The following is a 23,336-nucleotide window of genomic DNA, read 5'->3' as shown; positions in this document are numbered from 1 at the left end:
CGAACCAAACCAAACCAAATCAAACAAATGCAATTTGGATTGGATCGGTTGCTGTAATTTTGCTTATACCATAATTTTTTTTGCTTTCAACATTAAAATAAAATTTCAAAGATAAAACACAATATATTTTCAGCAATGTTTTAAATTTCATCCAACATTACGATTTTATTTTCATCAAACAATGTACCCAACTACATACACCAAAGTTTAAACGTGGACAAAAAGTAATTAAATTTTGTAAAAATTACAAAAGACTAAATTTTTTATCATTCTTTAAGAGTTCAAATACCACAAAAATATGTTTTTTAAAGGAAAAAAAGAGAGAGGAAACTTAACAAGAGAAAAAAAAATGTCATTTTCTTAAAATTTCCATTTAGTTTTTTTTTTTTTTGATGTTGCTGTTTGGTTTGGTTCGATTGGTAAAATCAAAACCGCAAACCAAACAAAATCATGCTATTGAGTAAAAAAATTGTCTGAATACATCCGAACCAAGTGCCATTTTTTGCGGTTTCAATTTTGATTGGTTCGGTTTGCGGTTTTTCTATTTTATTAGTTCGGTTTTAAACACGCTTAGTCAAACGTGATTTAAGGATAATGAATACATCGAAATACATAATTTAGTTTAAAAAGAAATTTTACTAATTGTGATATTGGAATTTTAAATCATCTTAATAATGTAACCGTGCTTTTATTTTTTGTCAAAAATAAAAGAAACTGTACAATTTTGAAGGGAATAACTCACTACAAGAAATCTGGTTTTTACTGGCGGAATAATCCCTCAGTAATGCTTTGTCAAAACTACCTCTGCATTACTGAGGGAATATTCCGCCAGTAATGTTTATATTGATCTGCATTACCGACGGAAATTTCAGTCAATAATGTACTTCTCACTTTTTTTTTTTATTCCTTTCCACTTTTTAATTTTAATTAAAGAAATAAAATTTATTAAACACAAATAAATTAATGAAAGAAATGGATTTCACGAACACGACCACGGGAGCCTGAAATTTGGACGCGAACGGTGGTGGGGAAACCCTTGCAAATTGGTCGATCTACAGGATCCTCCGAAGAACAGCAAAGCCTTCCCTGTAACATTTATTGATTTCGGATACTGTTGAAAAAAAAATTAAAAACAAATGGACACTGTTTCACACCCGGTGGAAGACAGGTTTCCAGTAAACCATCCTAACCACTACATAATATATTTATATATCTGATGGACAAAATTAAATTTTCACCGTGAGAGACCTATTTTCTATGCTCACGCTAGCCCGGGCCATCTTTTCAATCTAATGAAAATACAACTTTTCATACGAACTTACTACTTTTTTTTAACAAACATACAAGTTTACTACTTCATACTTGCTAACAAGGCTTATAGGTACACATTAGCATTTTTCTTGTTGTCTTAGAGATGTAAGATAATTATCTTTAAACATGCATAAAAAAGAGAGCATTTAAATTTTCACGCACTATTAGTTGAGATAGGTAAATATGAGCGCTTGTGAAACAAAAGAAACTCACATGAAAAGAGAACCAAAAAAATTCAGTCCATTGAGATGAAATTCAAAAACACATTGCTACTTCACTCAAATTCAAATACAAATTTTCCCCCTTGTATAACTCATTAACTATACAAGAAAAAAAACAAAAACAAAAATGGTAAAAATCCAAATGGTGCATTTAGCATGACACAAAATAAAACAAAAATGAAGCACATGTAGTCACGAACCATTTAATTTCAACACATTGCTCCTTCACTCACATTCAAATACAAATTTCCCCCCTTGTATAACTAACTCATTAACAATATATTGGAAAAAAAAACTTAAGTTTCACGTCGGATAGTTGAGAATCTTATGAGAGTATATAAAGAGGGGTCACTCCTCACGTCATAAGTCAGTTTTGTGGAGTTGTGTTAAGCCTAGTCACAATTTTTAAGATGGTATCAACCTTTGTCGTATTCAAGGGTCGCCCACCTATTTGCGCAACAAGCCCATAGAGTGTTGGATGTGAGGGGTGTATTGGGAAAAACCCAAGTCCCACATCGGATAGACTCTTGATGAGAGTTTATAAATAGGAGTCATTCCTCACTTCACAAGTCGGTTTCGTGATGATGAGTTAGGTCACTCCTCACTTCGCAAGTCGATTTCATAATGATGAGTTAGACCCAAAATTTCAACACAATACATGAAAAAATAAAAAACAAAAATAGTAAAAATCAAAATGGTACCTTCCCATGACACAAAAAATAAAACACAAATGTAGCACATGAAGTCACGAACCATTTAATTTCAACACAAATGTTGTGTTGTGACGCCTAGTTGTTTAGGTCACGTACCTTCACATGTTTCCTTAATAATCCAAAAATTTCAAACCATATACTTTCATCTCTTCTCTACACAAAAACTTTAGTATATAAACACATGAATTTGTATATGTTGATAAATATCAAGTGTTATAGTAGTATTTTTGCAGAAAAAGACACTATCTTATTAATATTAATATTTATCATCATTATATCTCTATAGTGGTATGATATTGATATTTGATAGGAGTAGTGGACAACACTGCACGTAGCTCATAAAATTCAGTGTTATATTCAAACTTCTCTTCATACCCGCGCACTAACATAATCATATACTATTCATTTTTTATATTCATTCATTTTTCTTGTCCCTACACTACATATTTTTTATACACATTTTGTGACCGTTTTGAATAAAGTTAGAGAGAGATAGAGAGAGAGAGAAAAACCAAACATATCAGTTTTTTTTCTTCCTTCACACAGGTACAAGAATCTTAAACATAGTATGAAGTATTTTTCTACTTGAGAACTTTGAAACACACCACTTTTTAGATCTACCACTTCATCAAAATATGTATTTTTGAATACCCTTTTTCTATTTTTCACCTTTCATATGAGGCATATTGTTACCTTAATTAGAACACTAAACATTGTTCTGTTTTTTGTTCTGTTTTGGTAATATAGTGTAAGATAGTGAGAGTGTTTTTTCTGAAAAGTTAAGAATCCAAAGCCATTGAATAATAGCTTTTTTGTTAAGGTAGCTTTTGAGAATGGAATTTATGCTATTACGGTTCACGTTTTGAAACAAAACACAATACAGTGAGTGAGAGGTTTTAAAAGGTGAATGAAAGAGAAAGAAGAAGGGTTTGTTCCTTTTTTGTTTGTTTTTTAATTTCTTTAAAAAAAAAAAGTTATTTATCATATTATTATAAAGGAAGAGTGTTTGGCTTTAGCATGCAACTTGGCTCCTTGGAGCGTTTAAGAAAGAGAAGAAGAATAACATTACCAAACAAACCATATAGAATAAACATAAATCATGCAACAAGATCATATGAAGAAGCAGAAGCAGAAGCAGCTTCTCAATGAAGAATCTAAGAAGAAGGAGCGTCACATTGTCACGTGGACTCAAGAGGTTTTTTTCTTCTATTATCTTATCTTATCATATATCATATAATATAATTAATTTTCTTTTTCTTATATATATTCTTTTAGAGTTTATAATATTCTTTGAAGTAATGTTTTATTCTCATGTTTGTTATGTTCTGTGAGTTGCAGGAGGATGATATATTGAGGGATCAAATTGGAATCCATGGAACTGAAAAGTACTAATAAACCCTTTTTGATATTGTTACTACTAGTTTTTATGATTATCATTTTGTATGGATTGACTTATTTTTGAGCTTATGAAAAAATAGTTTATGTAAAGAAATAAGTTAATTTATAAGTTTTTCAGTAACGAAAATTGTATTTTCATAAACTACTTTGATAAGTTTATGAATAATACATAAAAGCTTATTTATTTGCATAAGCTGTTTTGCATAAGCTCAAAAATAAGTCAATCAAATGAGGTGTATGTAAGACTAAAGGGATTTTGATTTCAATAACTCAATGCAGTTGGGCAATAATTGCTTCTAAATTCAAGGACAAGACTACAAGACAGTGTAGAAGAAGGTGAAGTTTTTGACTTTTGATGATTATTGTATTATACTTTGTTATCAGTTTTTTGTATTATACTTTAGATCATGAAGACTTTCATATGGCTTCTTTTTTATTGTTATTTCTTAATCTGATTTTAAGTGACTTATATCAGATGGTACACTTATTTGAATTCTGATTTCAAAAAAGGAGGATGGTCACCAGAGGAAGACATGCTCTTATGTGAGGTAAACTTCATTCCCTATGTATCAAAGATTCTCTTTCATACCATGTGATTGCCATTGGAGTTTTATTTTGGCGGTCCGGAATTTGATCAGAAGATGAGTAAAGTCTAGTTTCGGGCACCGAAGCTCATTAACCACTTGATGTTGGAGCTTAACCACTTGATATTGGAACTCGGTTACTCGATTGATTTGACACTAAAGTTCATTAACCACTTGATGTTGGAGTTAAACAAGCTTATTTTATAATAGTGGCCTAAATAAAATTTAAATATGAACTTCATCTTTTGTTTTTTGTTTTTTGTTTTTCTCTCTGTCTTTTCCCTCAGTGAGGGTAGGTTTCAATCCATTTATGTATTTAGTGTGTGGGGTTCTCCGGTGACAAAACATGTCATAATCAATTATACACGTCTCAATCAACCATGTCTCGTGAAAAGTGAAACTAAACATACACTTAAGAGTACCAATTAAAAGTCTTTTCTTTTTTTTTGCATCAAAATCTATCCTATAGTAAGATTTGGTTACAACCAAAACTAACTTAATGTGATTTGTGAGCTAATTTCTTGCTATTATCTCTTTAGGCTCAAAAAATATTTGGAAATAGGTGGACAGAAATAGCAAAGGTGGTTTCAGGCAGGTAACAAAAAAATCATTCTTTTCTTCATAAAATACTAAATAGACACTTTCTTTTCAACAGTTATTCTAATTGAAATGCTTTATTTGCTCTATATGCAGAACGGATAACGCCGTGAAAAACCGTTTCTCCACATTGTGCAAAAAGAGAGCTAAATATGAAGCCTTAGCAAAAGAGAACAACATTTCATACACGAATTCAAATAACAAAAGGATTATTTTCCGAGATGAAGCGTCAGATTCTGCAGTAGATTATAAGAAGATGAGGTATGTTAAGCTATAACAGATCAAAATATATAAATAAATTCTATGAAGAAGTGTTAACATGTCGTCGACTTGCAATATAGGAGGTCACATATCCCTGATGGTGCAGAAAAGGTCGGCTTCGCAGACAAATCACATAAACAAAATGAAACTTCAAGAGCACCATTGGCAGTTTTAGCACAAAACACTCATAATGCCAATAACTTGCCAGACCACAATCATGTCTGCAATGTGAAGTTTAGTGGTTATGGTAAATCTCTATTGAAAGTTTTTAATAATGAAACATGATCCTTGCAGTTTTGAAACTCGTATTAAGCGAGTGTTTCGTTTGTTTTCTATTTTAAACTTCAGTTGATATGCGTTTCTTCACTGATTATTATGCAAAATACATTCTGCAGTCGTTTAAGTTGTTTAATTGTACCAAATTTGGCCTTTAATTTTCTTTTGGTCCCGCATAGGTCTTTTAAGTTTCATTACGTCAGTAACATAACAGATACATGTGTATTTTTGTAGCAGAATGTGTAGAAAAGAATAACGGTGTACACGTTATAGAACTTAAAGGACCTGTGTGGGACCAAAAACAATTAAAGGACTCATATGGTACAATTATAAAACTTAAAGGACCTCAATGATGTATTTTGTCTAAATATTACAAAATGCAACAATATTTTCATTCTGTTAAGTATATTATGAATCTAAAAACAGCTTAATGAAAGTAAGCTGCTGAATGAAAGCAAGATGGTAATTTTTGTAACTGTTTTGGAAACACATCAACTGAAAATGAACCAAACATCCTCTAATATATTAAGCTAGAAATAACTTTGGACATTCTATTATTTATAATGTAACTCTTGATTTTTCTTGCCTTTGCAGCTCAAAACAACAAGATTCAAGGAACATTCCTTAAAAAGGATGATCCGAAGATAAACGCGTTGATGCAACAAGCCGAGCTACTAACTTCACTAGCACTAAAAGTTGATGCAGAGAACATGGACCAAAGTCTTGAAAATGCATGGAAGGTGAGATTTGATTGAAATACAAAAACCAAAGTATAGAATACATGTCAAGAAGTTCAACATCTGAAAAACTAAACCAACTTTTAATGTGCCAAACCTATGTATTTATGCCAGATTCTTCAAGAGTTTATGAACCGAAACAAAGAATCAGATGTTTCTGGATATAAGATTCCAGATTTACAACTTGTAGATCTTAAAGATTTATTGCAAGACTTGAAGAATAATAGTGAAGAAATTGAGCCATGTTGGAGGTACTTTATGTTCATTGAATTTGAAAATAGAATAACTTCCACGATGGATACGGAATAATCTAATAGCTTCTGAATGTATAATAGGTATATGGAATTTTATGAAGACTCTCCAGAAAGTTCTGAACACAGTACAGGATCAACTACTCTGCCTCATTGTACTGGTGAGAATTTAGAACACTCACTGCATCAAGATAGTGGAACTGAACTGAAGTCTATACAAATTGAACATCAAAAGGAAATTGGAGGATGTGATCATGTGATTCTTTCTAGTGCAACTTTGGATCAAGGTAACATTCTGATTGAACCGGATTGAACTTCTTAAATCGCGGTTGGTTCAACTGTTTTCATTTTTTACTTTTTAATACTTAGACCAAAAAATTTCAACTTCCTCAAAAGATAAAATCTTTTATATGCTAATTTGCTAACGTCTCAAATCTCAACGAATCAGAATTGCTAATTAGATATTTATCTTTTTGTAGCAGATATATTCTCATCTTGTGAAGAACAGATAAACAATGATGGCATTGTTTGTTCCTTGTCAAGTGCAGAGTTCAGTTCCCCTCTTCAAGTTACCCCTATGTTCAGATCCTTAGCTGCAGGAATTCCAAGTCCACAATTTTCAGAAAGTGTAAGTTACATAAGCACCTTGGAGATCAAATAACTAAAATTCAATGGTGAAATTATAGCAGTAATAGTGATAAATATTCTGATTATGATAGTAATAATATGACAAATTGGGGATATGACCAAAGCTATCTAGCATAAAAGTTGCAACAGCGGCAGTACTTTTAGTAGTTCTCAACATTTATATGACATCAACCAACATTGTCAAGTAGTAGCGTTATAGAACAGCAGATGTTTAAAAGATCACTATTATTCCGTGATGCGCTATTTAGGACAAAGTATTGTTAAATAGTGGTGCTACAACACTGTAGCATAGTGGAATTTGAACAAACTGCTCTTTTCCGCAATTGACAACATTGACATTAACCTTAATCCAGCATTCAGCAGCAAAACTTTCAAAATGTTTTGTTATTAGATCAACTTCAGTAGTTGTCGTGGGGATACTTCAGCAGTAGTTAGTGGTGAAAATAGTAATAATTTGGTAAATACCTGGAGCCTATGCATTGAGCTTAAGATTTCATCATAAAAATTACCGTGATTAACATAATTGCCACGTTGGATTAGATTAAGGGAATCAAGTTGATGCAGGTAAAATCTTGGTAGAAGTTTATTCATAATTATATCATCATAAACATGAGCTGGGACAGACAACACATAAATGGTGTGAAGGGGAAGATAGTTATGTAACTGCATAGGTTTTATGATAAGAACTAACTTGTTAACAATACAACACATATATAGTATATCATGTAACTAAACAGGAACCAATTGAAAACAAGATAACAATTTTGTAATTAAAAGCGAAAACATAAAACATTGAAACCAAACAGACCCTTAAATTTTATAAGGAAAATATACTGATTACTTCCAACACTCATGCAATGCAAATTTAGGTCTTTTAAACAAGGGTAACTATATTTTCTTCTTTCCCTGACATTTCTTATTTTTATTTTTTCAGGAAAGGAACTTCCTTATGAAAACACTTGGAATGGATTCTCCATCCCTCAACCCAATCGCCAACCCCTCACAACCGCCACTCTGCAAAAGAGCCCTGCTACAAAGTTAATATGAATATTTCATTCATCTGAAGAAAAAAAAGTTATTTATATCTCCTCACTGCGACCATCTCGCATGTTAGTTCTTCTCATCCTGGTTTGAGAAAGATTGCAATTTTGTTCCGCCTAAAATTTTAATAGGCCTACCCCTCCTTTAGAATGTTAGGTACATTCTAAGGACCTTCAACATATTTAACAGTGTCTTTTTCCTCCCCTAGGAATATTACCTTTCATGATACTTGCACCGAAGGTTAGCGTGCTTAGAGTGTCATTCTTTGGTTTGTTTTCTTTGATATCGTTCTGGGTTTGTTTTTCTCCGATCCAGCATTTGGTATTGGTTTGTTTGTTTTTTTGTACAGAGCCTGCTGCGTGATACTAGTAGTCATCATCTTGAGTGTGTATACATCGGCATATCGCCAATCGTACTACATATAATGAACAGAGAGACAATAGATAGAAGAGAGAAGAAAAAGAGTGTAAAAAGATTAGCCAGTGGCAAATATGATGCCTATTTGTTTGTTTTTGGTGTGCATAGGTTATAGAATAAATAATTCTTTTCCTTTTTTGGTTCTTATGTATTGAAACATAATTATAATTGGAGTGGAAATGCATTTTGGCTTTGGTGTCCAGAATGCAGGTGTTGTTTCTCTTCTATCTAACCTGGATTTAACACATAACCATTTATCTATATTCTGTATAATTCTTCCAACAAAGCAGGGTTAAATATGTTTTTATTCCGTATAAAATACCCTCTTATCAAGTTTAGTCCATACAAAAAAATTCCATTGATGTTTTAGCTTTCAAATCAGTTATTTTAATGAAAATATTCAGACTTGTCTCTGAAATCACAAAATTTGAGACTGAATTTGGATACAGTTTGTTTATGAACTAAACTTGATCATAGAGTACTTTATATTGCAGAAACTATGAAGCACGGACACTCCTCGGATTAGGCGTGTCCCGTGTCGGACATGTTTCGTGTCCAACACCGACATATATAATTGTACTTGATTATGTGATTTTCTCAAATTATTAGCGGTGTTGGCGTGTCAGTGTCCATGTTATGTCCGATGTCCGTGTCCTATCTGTGCTTCATAGCAGAAAATATATTTAACCCAACAAAAGAAAAGAAAAGTATGAGCAAGGTGTTCTCAGCAGGGAAATGAACAGGCATGAACACATACTTCTCAGAATATGAAAGTAAAGTTTCAAGAGAAATGTAAAAGAGAAAATTTCTAAATAACATCACTCACAACTACAGAAAGAAAAAAAAAAAACACCAATCAATTTTGTTGCAAGTATGGAACTCATTCAAAATTACAAAAGACACATCTTTCAACAATATGAGCTTCATTTTCATATCAGAAAGCAAAAAAAGCTGACAAGAAATATGAAGAATGTAGAAATTGTGTATAACAAACCTCATAATCCTGATCTGACAGAAAGCATGCATGAAAACATTCCTCACTCTTTTACTTCCCTCTGCTCTTAGTTACAGTGTTATTTTGTACTGTGCTTTGCAGAAGAAGAATTGTGAAGGATCTGCATTGTTTAGCAGGATGATTAGTTCATAGATGGTGGTTGTGGTGGAAGACAGGAGACACAGATAATAATGACTATGGCAAAAGCAATTAGTAAAAAGAGGGAGGGAACTTCCTACAAAATAAAGCACATTAGTTAGCTGTTAACTTTCTTAATGGAATGTGCATATTGACTAATTTGACCTCCCTTTCCACTCATTTGAGTAGTAAGTTTTACCTAAATAAAATAAGCTGGTCAAACCTCAATAGGGTTATTTGGAAGTAATTAAAACTAAATTTAAAATGATTAATGCTATATACAGTGAAAGTAACTTAAAAATTTGCATAAGGACCATTCTTCCCAACAATAGACATGTCCCCCACCCTTATAAAGTTAGTTTGTTCATGGAGATCCAACCACTCGGATTTCATCCAACCATAAAATCTTTTTTTTTTCCCCTTGCTTTCTTTTCCTAAACTTACTGTCAAACAAACTATATCTTCAGACATCAAAGTTGTTCAAATTGCAAATCTCAAACAAAAACTATAGGTTTACAAAATTTAAAATAATTTATTAGTTTTTCTATTGTTTTAGAAAAGAAAAAAATAAACAAAGTTTTTCACCTTAACTTGTAAGCTTTATTGAGAGCAAAATAAACAGAACAAAGTATCAATTTGAAAGGACAAAACAAAATCTGATAGCAAACAAGTGCAAACAATTTCATAAATCTACTTTTTGTGCTTAGCTCACTGCTTAGGCTACCTTTGGAACTCATACAATATTCCTTTTTTTGGAACTCATACGATATTCCTATAATCTAAATAAACGACAGAAGATGATATAGTCTGAAAATCATGTTTACATAGAGTATAGCTTTGTCTTAGTATGCTTATGCTATAAGATTACAACTAGCTGTTATTACAAAGCACATGCAACTAAAAATTAGCACAATGAATAAGATATTGGGGTTTAACCATTTCACTTTTCACTTCTCAAGAAGGATCTATCCAATTACAATTACTAATATTCCTTGGTATATAAACCTAAATTTGGTTCATTGAACCTTCAAGGTTTAAGTGATAGAACAAGGGTTGAAGGGCAAACTAGCTAAAATAGAATTGATGTTGGACTTCAAAATTGCTACAGGGCTTTTCAGGTGGCTTTTTTCTTCTTCTGCAGTCTCTGCAACTTCTGCCACTTGAGGTAGATCTGGTATGATAATCCAGAGAATACCATAGTAACACACCCCCATTGCTTTGTTGAAAGGGGATTCCCACTCAATAGTGAAGATACCACGATGCTTACAAATTTGCGAGTGGTCGTGATGGTAGTGTTAGCTAAAGAGCCAAACCGGCTTATGGTCAAGAAGATAAAGTTCTGTCCCACGGCACCACAGCAGCAATACAGTAAAATATCCCATGCTGCTTCTGGATGCTGTTTGCAAAAGTTAACTGCCTCATATCCACTACCACTTGGCCATGCAAACATGTAAATCATATTGTATATGGTTCCCCATAAATTCATGCCCAACATAATACCCCAAGCACTTGTTTTTGGGTACCTGAGAAAGACAGAGCAATAGTTTGAAAAGAGTGAACATTAAGATCAATGAATCTTTATTTAGGCTATTCAAGGAACCATTTGTCACAAAGATAACAATATTGAGATTTGAGAAAGCTACATTCAAACACCCATGAAACGGAAACTCAAACAAGTGACATGTGATTGTAACAACAGGGCAAAGCGATTTTTTCTACAAGCAAAAATTCACAAGGGAGAGGGAAACGTGATAAATCATATTTAGTATTGTTTGTGACTTAGTGATCAAATTATCCATCAAAATTTTACTGTCCGTTTGTAAAATTATAATAAACATTTGTAAAGGGCCAATATCAACAGCCAGTAACCTTACTGAGAAAGCCTGAAATTGTAAGCATGTAGATTTGGGTTTTGCAATTTTAGCTACCAATGTTTAACTCATCACCGAAAAATGCATCTAACAACTATAGAATAACTAATAACAACAGCAGTACATTTTACATAGCTGGATTAAAAGACAACACCTTAAACAAAAACAAAATTCCCAAATATTGTCCGTTCAGAAATTATTCAGATTAGGTGTTCTTCATTTCTATTGCACATAGATTAGAACTTCCATGAAATTATAGTTTCTTATCTGTCATGCCATAACGAAGAAAGGAGTAAAAAGCAAGGAAATCAAGTAAGCACATCAGCCTAGGTTTTGTAGTTTACTTGCAAACTAGAAATGATATATGCCAAAATCAAAAGGGAGAAGAGCTTCTATTGCATTACCTTGCTTTTAGGGAATCCTGGGTTGCGTTAGTAAATCCATCAAAAGCAAGGTTCAAGAAACATAGCCCATATCCAAGGGGAGCATTTGGATGTGCCAGCTTGCTGATAGTCTTTGAGCTAGTCTGTAATGCATAAATAAATAAAATAAACATGAGCAGCATTCGAAGACCGTGAAAATTTAGACAGGAGTACAAGACAGATGCATAAATAAATAAAATAAACATGAGCAGCATTCGAAGACCGTGAAAATTTAGACAAGAGTACAAGACAGGTGAGGTCTGTTATCCTGAGAAATTCCTAACCTTTAGAAGTGCAAATGACGAAACACCTCCAGCAACAAGGAAGGTACAAAGGTATTCTGGAATGGTGTATCTTATACCATATACAAGTGAACCCATCAGCATAACTGCATTGAAGTGAATCATTTGTTAGACATTTAAGATTTGTTCACATAGTCTGATGATGAGTTTAAATATTTAATACAACTTTTCTATTATCATTTTCTACCAAATGTTTATACATAATAACCGGCCATAAGCTCCTCCATTTAAGACACCCAAAAACCTAAATAACTAATTCAATTATATTCAACCCACCCGAATGTGGAGAGAAAGGAAAGGGTGCATCCCAACTAAGTAAGAAAAATAAGACACATATCAAGATGTGTTGTCAAGTCAAAAGGAATATAACATTCACCCAAAAGTGCAAGAACTACAGAAGTCTCAAAGAACACAGCCATAAAACTAGCCAGTTTTGTTTAAATTCTAAAGTTCTACTTCCGTTGGATTATTAAAATCAAGAAAATGAAATTCATCTACAAGTTTAACCCAAATCCCCCTTAACTCAAAGTATAGGAATAACAATATTGAATTGTTGAAGCATAGAAAATAACTATTAATTCAATGATAAATGCAAGACAACTACGTAAATTAAATGAAACCTCAGCAAATTGTCAATTGTATCAAATTATTATAAGATGCAAGCTTTTTTTGAGCATCAAGCACAATGTACCTGGAATCATTTTTGAGGACTTTGCCAGCACCTGCATGTAGTAAAAAGAACACCCTTTTAGAAAACCTCATAGTCCTATGCTAAAGACATTTGAACAATAAGACACATAAAAATGCTATAGCATGCGAGATGAACAAGTTGCTTCATCCTGCACACATTGTGTGGCAGACTAGAGAATGTATTTAGAGAGTTCTCTAATGATGCGACCATGATAGACTTGCTTAACTCATTATCAGTGGGACTTAGTAGGCCACATTCTCATATCAACTTTAAGCACTTTAGCATTTTCCAACTCCAATAGTGAAACCATTTATAGACTCAAAGACTCCCACATTTTACCTTAAATTTTTATACTTTTTATTCATTTGTGTTTTAACTTGAGCATTTATAACGAAGGAACCATTCCTTATACAGGAACAGGCCTTCCCAGCATGGTAGCCAAGATCCCGATCTAGCACCTACAATTTTACAAATTTACGATCATGCAAGGTATCACCGTATTCATCCTAGAGGAGAATCCCAATTTGCCATTCACAGGTGAGATCGCTGGAATCACAGGTGAGATCTACGATCCTGATAGGATTCCACTGGTTTAAAAAATTTAGGGTTTTGGTCAGGCCGGGTCACGCAGCTCGATTACTGAAAAAACTAAAAAAAACACGTTTCAGAACCCAATTTTCTGCGATTTAATTGCAATAAATGCCTTTCTGTTCCCACTAATCATGATTAACTGTTGATCCTTCCCAATACAATGATTCACGATGCAAATTCATTGAACGACTCCTCCACTAATCACGATTGAAGTATGTTGTTTTACATACATATATATATATATATATATATATATATATATATATATATGTAGTCCCAAGTTTGGTAGGATCTCACGATCCGTGTTACAATCTCACGATTTACAATCTTGTGAACCTTCCCTAATCCTGCTGCTTAGGATGTAGACTCTGACTACCTTGAAGCAACCATGGTATGGAACTGCAAGAAAACTGTTTATGTTACCTAAACCACAAGCGACTGCGATTGACATTGCATCGCCCACATTTGACCTTGATTCTACGTAATATATCAAGGATCACGACAAGACCTATATAAAATCCGGGTCCTTACATGTGACAGCATCAACATCAATGTTAAAACCAAGCAATGGCCAATTTTTTAGCTCTAATGACTCGATAAGGCACTCCTACTAGAGATGCATTTCTTTATCTATTTTGTTTTCCATTTTTATTATAATCCCATAACATAGTTTTCGACAATACTTTACTTTTCAACACAATACAATTCAAGTTATAACATTTTACCTGAGCAGGGTAACTAATATACTTCAAAGCTTCAATTCCCATAGCAGGACCAATAGTATTAGTAATTCCAGCACTCCAATAAGACCACCATGGAGCACCACCAGTATTTCCACCACCCCATATCTTTATCACTACACAGAAACAATAAAATTCCCAAAAAAAATAAAAATTACACAAACTTTACACATTAATTAACTATGAATCACGGACACGACACTAACATGTCAACACCAGTAATAATTTGATAAAGTGACATTAATCACATGTGTTAAACATTGACACGTGCTGGACACCGGACACATCTTTGATCAGAAGTTACAACGATAATTAATAATAAGTGCAAAGATAGAGAAAACATAAAAGGAACAATCGGTGCACCGTAATGATACACTGATACATCGATAACTACATTCTGCACACGCGCGTGACACGTGGTTACTTAAGTTAAAAAATATCTAACTAAATTGAATTAACTATCTACTCAACTGAATTAATAATTTTCCAGATAATTAACCAGGTGCAACACCCGGTTAATCCCATTTAAAAATGTGACGGTGAATTGAATTAACTATCTACTCAACTGAATTAGCCATATTACAGCGCATGATTAACCACGTGCCGCGGATATAAAAAGTGAGTGTCCATTAAACATTTTAATAGGTATATAGAATAAGAATCTTACTTATATATGACCAGATTAAACAAACCACGTTCTGCGCTAAGTTCAAAAACGCAAGATGCTCAAATCTCTCAGCATCTTTACCAAATCGCTTCGTTGACCTGAAAACCAAATCACAAAAGAATTCAATAACCACTTACATTTCAAAATTCACAACAATTTTTCAATTCAATCGAAAGAAATGAAAATCTTACAGTGTTTCCTGAAGAATGCCTTGGTAAATATACGCCGACCAGATTCCGGCAACGCAGAAGGCGAGAACAAGGATGCGGCGGAGACCTCCGCCATGAGCTTCCATTAGAGCGAGGAAATGAACCGGTTCGGTTTTTTTAGGTGGTTGGGGTTTTTTTATGTGAACCGGAACGGTGTGAAGATCGGAGAGGTGAAGGTGTAAAGTGGGGAAGTGTAGAGAAGGCGCCAAGTTGTTAAGTAATGTGGTGTTGTGACACGTGGAGTGTTTTGATTGGTTGTGATACGCAATTGTGTTTTTTCATTGGATGTGGAAACGCATGCCTTGTTTTCACGTTTTTGGTCAGTGGTCCCACTTTCTAAATCTGTTACTCTTTCAAATCCATCTAATATCAACATTTTATTTTCTTCTTACTTGCTTAAAAAAAGAAACATTTTTTTTCTTACACAAATAAAACATTTTTTTATAATAAGAGGGATAAATTAAGGTAAAATTGCATTGACCTCCACTAAAGTTTATTAAAATGTTACTAACATCCCTTCTAGTTTTAAAACTAACACTAACCTCCTTTAAGCTTTCATCAAATACACAAACACCTCCTTTACTTATTAACAGTGTTAGTTTTCAATTAATTATTTCTCTTTCACAAGTCAGTTTGACCTCTCAGTCATCTTCAAACAAAAAAACTACCACTATTTGATGGTGGTGGGATTACAAACCTCGATCGCTTCTTTTTACTGCTTCATCCCCGTATCACCATCAATATCTATTCGTACATCATCATCTTTCTCCTCAATCATTATTCTCCCTTATGAGAACTCCCCAACAATAGTTGTTGATTGGAAACATCAACCCAAAGCTCCATTGGCTCTTCATCTTCACAAATACAAAGAATTAGAAATTTTACCAATCCACACATATATCGTTGAAGGAACATGAACAATAAAAACAATACGAGAATCAAGAGCTAGCAGCCTAGCAATATAGCCTCCATTAGGTACCAAATGATGAGGGTCATAAGTTAAATGAGAAGCCACTAAACATCCTACGAACATACTGAAATTATGACTCGAAGGTATTAGCATATGTGTTTATTGATGGAAAGAACGAAGTCGTGAAAGCAACAACTAAGGTTTGTTTTCGCCGCCATCAGCTGTGTGTTTTCTGTTTGACGGTCACTGGGAGGTTCACGAAACGGATATTGAAAGGACAAAATTAACGGAAAATTAACATTGTTAATATGGAAGGGAGATGTTTGTATATTTGATGAGAACTTAAGGGAGGTTGGTGTAAGTTTTAAAACTAGAGTTGGTGTTAGTGTCATTTCAACGTAACTCAGAGGAGGTGAGAGTAATTTTCCCATAAATTAATGAAGGCTTAAATGCTCTTTTGGTCCCTTACGTATTTATTTAGTATCGTTTTGGTCCCATAAGTAATAAAAGGTTCGTTTTGGTCCCTTAACTTGATTGAAAGTATCAGTTTGGTCCTTTCTGTTAATTTAATTCAAACAAACGTTAAATTTTGATCCCTTATCTTATTTAATTAGTATTAGTTTGGTCCCTTAACTTATTTATTAGACGAGGGGTGGAAACACCCTTACAATCCAACACCAAAGGTGCGTGCAGAAAATGACAGCTAGAATTATCTAAAATCGGGGAGAATGGAGCATCAAATCCTTTCTTGGCTAACAAATTTGCACAAGAGTTAGCTTCTCTAAAAAAAAATTGAAGGTGGCAGACCAATCCTGAAGATGGAGTAAATTAAGAACCTATTTCAAAAGAGGTTTCAGGTAAGAGATGGTGGTTGAACGGTTGACAAGAACATAACATGCAACAAGATTAGAATCTGTTTAAAATGTGACACAATCAATGTGAAGATGGCGAGCAATACGTAAAGCATGCACTAAACTCCACATCTCACCGCCTTGAGTGTAGCTAACTGAGTTCTCCTTGGTGGCATTCACAGGTTCTTCGATCGAAATCTGGTAGGTCGGACCAAATTGTTGTGAACCAATTTTTAGAAACAAAAGAAAGAACAGAATATTCAAGAGAAAATTAATGTAAGAGGACTTTATTGATGATTATATGGAGAATTACAGAAAAAGGAGGAATGTATGAATCCCTAGATCTGACTAGAGCTAAGATCCTGATAGGCCAGCTCACAGCTGCCTATACATCCTAACAATTCACAAATGTTCAAGGTACATACTCTCAACCCCGACTGACTCCTTATATAATGAAAATGATTATCAGTCATCTCCTATCACTCCACGTCACCATAATATCCAACTAACTCTTAGCAGCTTTCTTACACCTTCTAGAATAAACTTGTCAATCTTGGGCCCCACCGTTTCATTATTATCTAATAACTCAGCAGACTCTGTCTGAAGTATGTTAGTCCTAAAAGATTTAGGGTGTCACATTAACACCTTAAACTATAACCCCCCTGTCTACATCAATCCTTTTAACATAATTTACACAGTAAGAAAATATTAAACTCCTTCATCCTCCTAACCATAATCTTCATCCTCCTTATTCAAACTAATAGAACCCTAATTCATCCACAAAATTTTCCTACTATCCTCACCATCACTCCAAAAAAAGCATTTTAAAATAGATTTTATACATGATCTAAAATAGGGACCTAAAAATTCAACCACTGAGCATCACCCCCAACGGGGGGACCAAGATACGAAAAATAGAATCTTCCTAGTTTTACAATTTAAAACATATTAAAGTGCTAACAAGTGTTAAAATTAATATTTTTTCACTCAATTGCTCGAATAACACATCCGATCTTGTTTGTTTCATCATCGGTTTAGATCACGGTCAACCATTCCATTGTATTTTTCTCATACTGTGATTGTGTTTGGCTTTCTTCAATGTGTCTAACGTAAAGCGCATTATTATGTATGTATATTTTGTTCTATTAAGTTGCTTACTTCTACCATTTTGAAATTGTAGCTGTAGGGTTAAGTCAATAGTTGTAGTGGTCAAATGATTAATTTTTTGTTGTTATTTTTTAATGGTTAAGGTGATCTTCGTTTACTTAGTTTAATGTTAACTAAAACCACTTTTGACTTAGATTAGTAGTTAGTTCCTTCAAGAATTGATTCCTTTACTTTGTTGTTGGTTTCTATAGGACATTAAAGACACGAGAAAAATAAAGACTAGAACTCATAATAGGAATAAGCATGTCATGCCATTGAATCTTGATTGTGTTATTTGAATTTGCTTAGAATAAATCCAAATAACACAGTCAAAACATAATGTAGTGATGAATGCTATGTATGGTTCCCAACCTTATCTTTTGTATCAATAATGTCATCTACAAATCAACATTAAATTAAAGTAAGTTGACTCAAACCTTGAACAAACTATAAATCTAAGTCATAAGCAGTCCAAGAAAAGTATTAAATTAATAGCAACAGAAGGTTAATGAGAAACAACCATAATTATTAAAAAAATAACAAACAAAAAAAAACTACCATGAGACCACTACAACCATTGACTTAACCCTACAACTACAATTTCAAAATGGTTGAAATAAGAAACTCAACCGAAGATATCTTCCATATATTTACTTAGATCTTCTATATATTATGATAAAAAAAAATCTTCCATATATAGCTAGAGTTACCAAATGAATTTGACAAATGAAGAATAAAGAATAAAATGCATGCATAACACCAAAGAAGATTTTAGTGAATAGTTTGGAACTAGAAATATCAATCTTTTATATTGGGATCCCCCAAAAAGTAATAAGCAAAAACTCTCGTAAAGAAACTTTTGGTGTATGTTCCGATTTAAACCAACATTGCATTAAAACAGTAAAATATATAAAACGGTAAGGATTCTAATTAGTTAATTGGTTTATTCGGTTAAGGATAATGAAAGTGAATGATGATGCTGGAGATAGGATATATTGAAAAAAAATTGAAGTCCCTCATAAAAAAACTTTTTTATTAGTAAAGTAATATAAAAAATTAATATGATAACAAAATTTATAGATAAGAGTCCAATATAAAAATCTTATAGGATATAAGAATGAGTTCCCTATTCCCCATTTGCTTTTGCGTATTCAATCCTCCCTCCTATATTTTTTTGGCTACTCCTAACTTCTTACATTGTTGCCTCTTTTATAGTCATAACCTCAAAGCATGTTTTAGTATAAAAATTTAACAACTTGCAACAATTCCTCTTACATGTCTAAAATATTGCTTTCATTTTTTACATCCTAAAGTGAGTAAGTTACATTCTCTTTGGGGGATATTGTGATAGTAGTGTAGTGCAATCACTAGGTGATTGCAAAATAAGGAAGAAAACAGAAACCATGAAAAAGATAAATTGGTATTATACTCAAAATTATGGTTGTTTTGTTCTATGCAATGGAGTAGTAACATGGTGTAGATAATCAAGATAAAGGCAATATGACTTTTTCATAGAAATAACAATACATGTCTTTTGTGTTACTACTTTTCTTAATTTATAATATTTGTTTCAATTTTGTATTAATATTCTCTTTTGCTTTTTAAGATTGTCAATTTGGTTTCTAAGTTTTAATTTTTGTGTGAATTAAAAGAAATGAAATTTTTTAAGATTTTATGAGGAAGTTAAGAATCATGGCTATTTTCTTTCAAAAAAAAAAAAGAATCATGGCTATTATAATAACAATCAAATTTTTTCCGGGGGTTTAACTCATTTGATATGGGACATTGAGTAAATATATACAAGAGACGGACTCGAACCCTAAACATTACACTTATTTATTTTAAAGATAAATATTTAACTATTAAGTTACCTGACAAAAAAAACCTAGCAATCAAATTATTATCACTTTTCTTTTTATTTGGCAAGATAAAATTAGAGTACTAACCACAAACTAAAGCACAATGTTTAAACTTTAGGTATAGTCACTACTTGTTGACCTCAAAAAAGATACAAGAATAATGAATTGCTACTAAACGGGGCTTAGCCCCTTTTACTCACAAAAAAATGAATAAAATGAATTGCTACTGAATATATTTTTATGAGGAATGTTTATTGGTTTATTAACGTCCCCAAGTCAAACGTCATCTTCTCCAAAAAAAAAGTCAAATCTTATCTGATAGAGTTATATGGACTGAGAGCAACAGTACAAAAACCTTGTAAAATATGCTTGTTTATCGACTGGATTGCGTGCCCTTGCATTATAATCCATCAAGTGTGTGCTCAAATATAGTCATTTTTAGTGTAGGTTAAGGGTACAGTCAAATTTGTATATACATAGGTATTCAAATGAAAGAACTTTTTAAACGAGAGGGAAACAACGATCATTGGATTAGTTAGATGATTGTGATTAAAAGAGAAGTTTAATGAGACATTGATTCTATTCTCACCCTTTTTATTAGATATTATTGTTGGATTATGAGTGTTGTTAATTGTTGAAAATATGAGTGGTTGTTGAATAATGTGTTTGATATTGTAAAATACTTCTCTATTTGATGCAGGAAAAGATAAAATCCTAACTTTTGATCCGTTTGAGGTCGAAACTACCGATCAAAGCTTAAATGAACCTTAGGATATATCATATCCTAATTCCCTAACAACTGCGATCAGATGTTAGGACCTGAAACATGCCTTTTTGAAAATTCGAGAGATTTATGAGTATTTAGAGGGACTTATTGAACACCTTTCGATAAACTTTGGACTTCAGTAATGTTGAACACAACAAAGTTTTCAAACATTCAATTCATAGATGTGAGATATTCCTTATATAGGTTAGTTATTTAATTTATAACAATGATAAAAATGTAAATTACTTAATTTAAATTAAATATAAATCAAAAGAAAAAACTACACTAAAATAGATAATCCCTTTATATAGAGTAATATATTATAGATTATTTACTATTTAAAAAAAAAAATAGATTATAGATTATAGTATGCAATTATATATTGATTGCTTGGTTGTAAGTGTAACACGCATATCTCTTGTAGGTACCATCAATCGAACCTACCACCAAATAATGCATGCTTCCCCGGTTCCCCTGAAAAAACCTTAGGAATATACATCTTATAATAACATTTTTACGTGTATTTATCAAGAATCATAATCTTAATTTAGACCCTCCGTCACGGTAATGGCACTTTGCATTATTGCTTAGCACTTCCTATCTCGAGTCCCATCAACTAAAATTTGAACCCAAATCCCACAAATCCTGAGACAATGCACAGAGGATAAGTATAGGTTGACATTTGTTTTTTCATACCACTCATATACATTTTTTATTTTTTATTTCTCTTTCATTTTATCATTCTTTCTCTCTCTTTCACCAAACATGTCACGTAGAGATGTAGAATGCAAAGTTTGTCATATTAGGTGGTCAATGTATCACTACTATAAGTAAAAAAATAAATGAAGTTTTTTTTTTTATAAACCAAGAGCAAAATGACATCAAAAAGAATAGTGTCCAACTAAATTGAAACCCTATTATAGTCTGTTGTCAATTGCTCATATATATTATTAGAAAAGGAAAAAATTACAAGAAAAATTGGGGGGACATAAAACCTGACCCAGTCAACAACCCTAACGGACAAAACCAAAAACTAAAAAAATAAAAATTCAAAAAGTGGATTCAACCCTAAACATTTGTAACAATTAAGCTCAGGTCTAATTTTTTGCGAATGAATCGATCGTCAACACGAAATCGGATCACGTACCATCAACTTCCTGCAACAAAGACATCAAGCATTGACGACTCTTTCGAGTCCCTACAGTACCACGAACAAATGCTTGAAAATGGGGGTGAATTCGACCGCCAACACGGTAATCAATGAATTCAGGCGCACCAACTCATCTTAATTAGCCATTTCTGACCCACATCAAGCGAACATTCAAACCCAGCCGAGGCACGTTAAGGATGGCATATGAATTCGACCGCCACCACGGTAACGAATATCACACATCCACAATTTACTGTGACAAACGACGCAAATTCACGGCCATTTCTAGCCACACAATCCAAAATTGATCATGAGACCGAGTAAGATTTTTTGAAAATAGCAACAACCAAAGCAGGCCAATCCTTGCAAAACTGAAACGTGAAGCAAGCGAACCTGCAAAGAAACCAGATATGCAAAAACCATCCAAAGAAACCACCATCGACACCCCACCATAACCCTTGCAGATGGTGAATCAACGAAAGCCGGAGGAGGGTTGATCGTGTTGGAGCAGAGGTGGCCGCCAAAAAGAATGGTAGATCTCATCTTGATTGTTGAAACAAGACGACCCAAACCACCAGCGGTGGTTGTTGAAAACAGACGGCCCCAACCACTAGCGATGTGGAGGACGTCGGCGAACAAGAACAACCTCCCCAAAACGATCAATATAAAATCGTCGAGGGATAAGGGAGAGGGGTGGTGCGGAGGGTAAAAGCCGCTCATCGCACCACCATTTATAACAGCTACATCAGAGAAAAGAGTGGAAAGCGGTGATAGATTGGTGCGGCGACTAGGTTTGGTGAGGTGAGGTGCGGCTAGGTCGAGAGAGAGAAAGTTGTTTCACGAACAATCAACAAATGAAGTTATTCATTCAAACAAGTAAAAAACAAATGTCACCTATACAGAGGCAGACCTATTAAGGTCCTGGTGTGGCAAGTGCCACACCAAACATATCCTTTTTTTTTTTTGTTTAGTCCAAAACACAAGCATAGCCAAAAACTTTAAACTAATGTAGTACATTTGATGTACAACGTGAATGACCCACATGCATTTGATGCAGCACAAAGAGGATTGTTCTACCTTTGCCTCATGTTGTTCACTTATTTATATTATAGTTTGGCTTTGTAAGTTTGCAATGTAGTCGATGTGAGACTTAGTATCTATCTATGTTTTACAGAGGACATACAAAATATGTATAGAGTCAACTAAGTAACAAATGACTGATCAATAGTTAAATGATTGTATTGTAATGTACATAGAACAATTAGTAATGATGCAATTTTAGCTCATTTTCAACAAATGAAAAATAGAGTATTTTTTTTTGTAATTTTGGTTGCTACAACTATTTTTAATATAATTTCTTATTAAATTAAATTAAATTTAATTATTTGACAAAAATAATGTGCCTCATCAGCATTGTAAGTTGAGGTCCGCCCCTGCACCTATAGCTTTGTATAAAAAAACGGCATATATATTTATTTATTTAGGCTGGACTAGTGATTAATTGAAAATATGAGGGTTATCAAAATCCATGTGACTAGAGCTTTTCAGAAATGACTTGATTTGTCAAATTAATC

The 23,336-nt window shown here is 33.2% G+C and overlaps 2 protein-coding genes across 3 annotated transcripts; one reads left to right on the top strand and one right to left on the bottom strand.

Annotated features, from left to right (window-relative positions):
• Positions 1 to 2,584: 2,584 nt before the first annotated feature.
• On the top strand, positions 2,585 to 8,682 carry LOC11427731 (transcription factor MYB88). 2 transcript variants are annotated; one of them, XM_024785146.2, is made up of 12 exons: positions 2,585 to 3,440; positions 3,584 to 3,630; positions 3,923 to 3,979; positions 4,119 to 4,191; positions 4,767 to 4,822; positions 4,921 to 5,085; positions 5,166 to 5,332; positions 5,956 to 6,101; positions 6,213 to 6,349; positions 6,434 to 6,636; positions 6,829 to 6,977; positions 7,932 to 8,682. In XM_024785146.2, exons 1-12 carry the CDS (start codon positions 3,345 to 3,347, stop codon positions 8,037 to 8,039), a joined length of 1,404 nt encoding a protein of 467 aa, XP_024640914.1. In that variant the 5' UTR covers positions 2,585 to 3,344; the 3' UTR covers positions 8,040 to 8,682. The 2 variants fall into 2 exon arrangements, with proteins under 2 accessions (XP_024640914.1, XP_003613635.1); XM_003613587.4 differs by having other exon boundaries at positions 2,587 to 3,440; positions 6,832 to 6,977.
• Positions 8,683 to 10,367: 1,685 nt separating this feature from the next.
• On the bottom strand, positions 10,368 to 15,279 carry LOC11417542 (UDP-galactose/UDP-glucose transporter 3). The gene is made up of 7 exons (XM_003613585.4): positions 15,063 to 15,279; positions 14,872 to 14,969; positions 14,190 to 14,320; positions 12,874 to 12,904; positions 12,165 to 12,268; positions 11,863 to 11,984; positions 10,368 to 11,110 (listed from the first exon to the last, which is right to left on the bottom strand). The coding sequence occupies exons 1-7, from the start codon at positions 15,164 to 15,166 to the stop codon at positions 10,702 to 10,704; spliced, it is 999 nt and encodes a 332-aa protein (XP_003613633.1). The 5' UTR covers positions 15,167 to 15,279; the 3' UTR covers positions 10,368 to 10,701.
• Positions 15,280 to 23,336: the final 8,057 nt, after the last annotated feature.

Source organism: Medicago truncatula, chromosome 5 (assembly GCF_003473485.1).
Source record: "Medicago truncatula cultivar Jemalong A17 chromosome 5, MtrunA17r5.0-ANR, whole genome shotgun sequence".
Lineage (NCBI taxonomy): Eukaryota > Viridiplantae > Streptophyta > Magnoliopsida > Fabales > Fabaceae > Medicago > Medicago truncatula.
The sequence above is the reverse complement of the archived record's forward strand: the minus strand, read 5'-3'. Positions and strand labels throughout refer to the sequence as shown.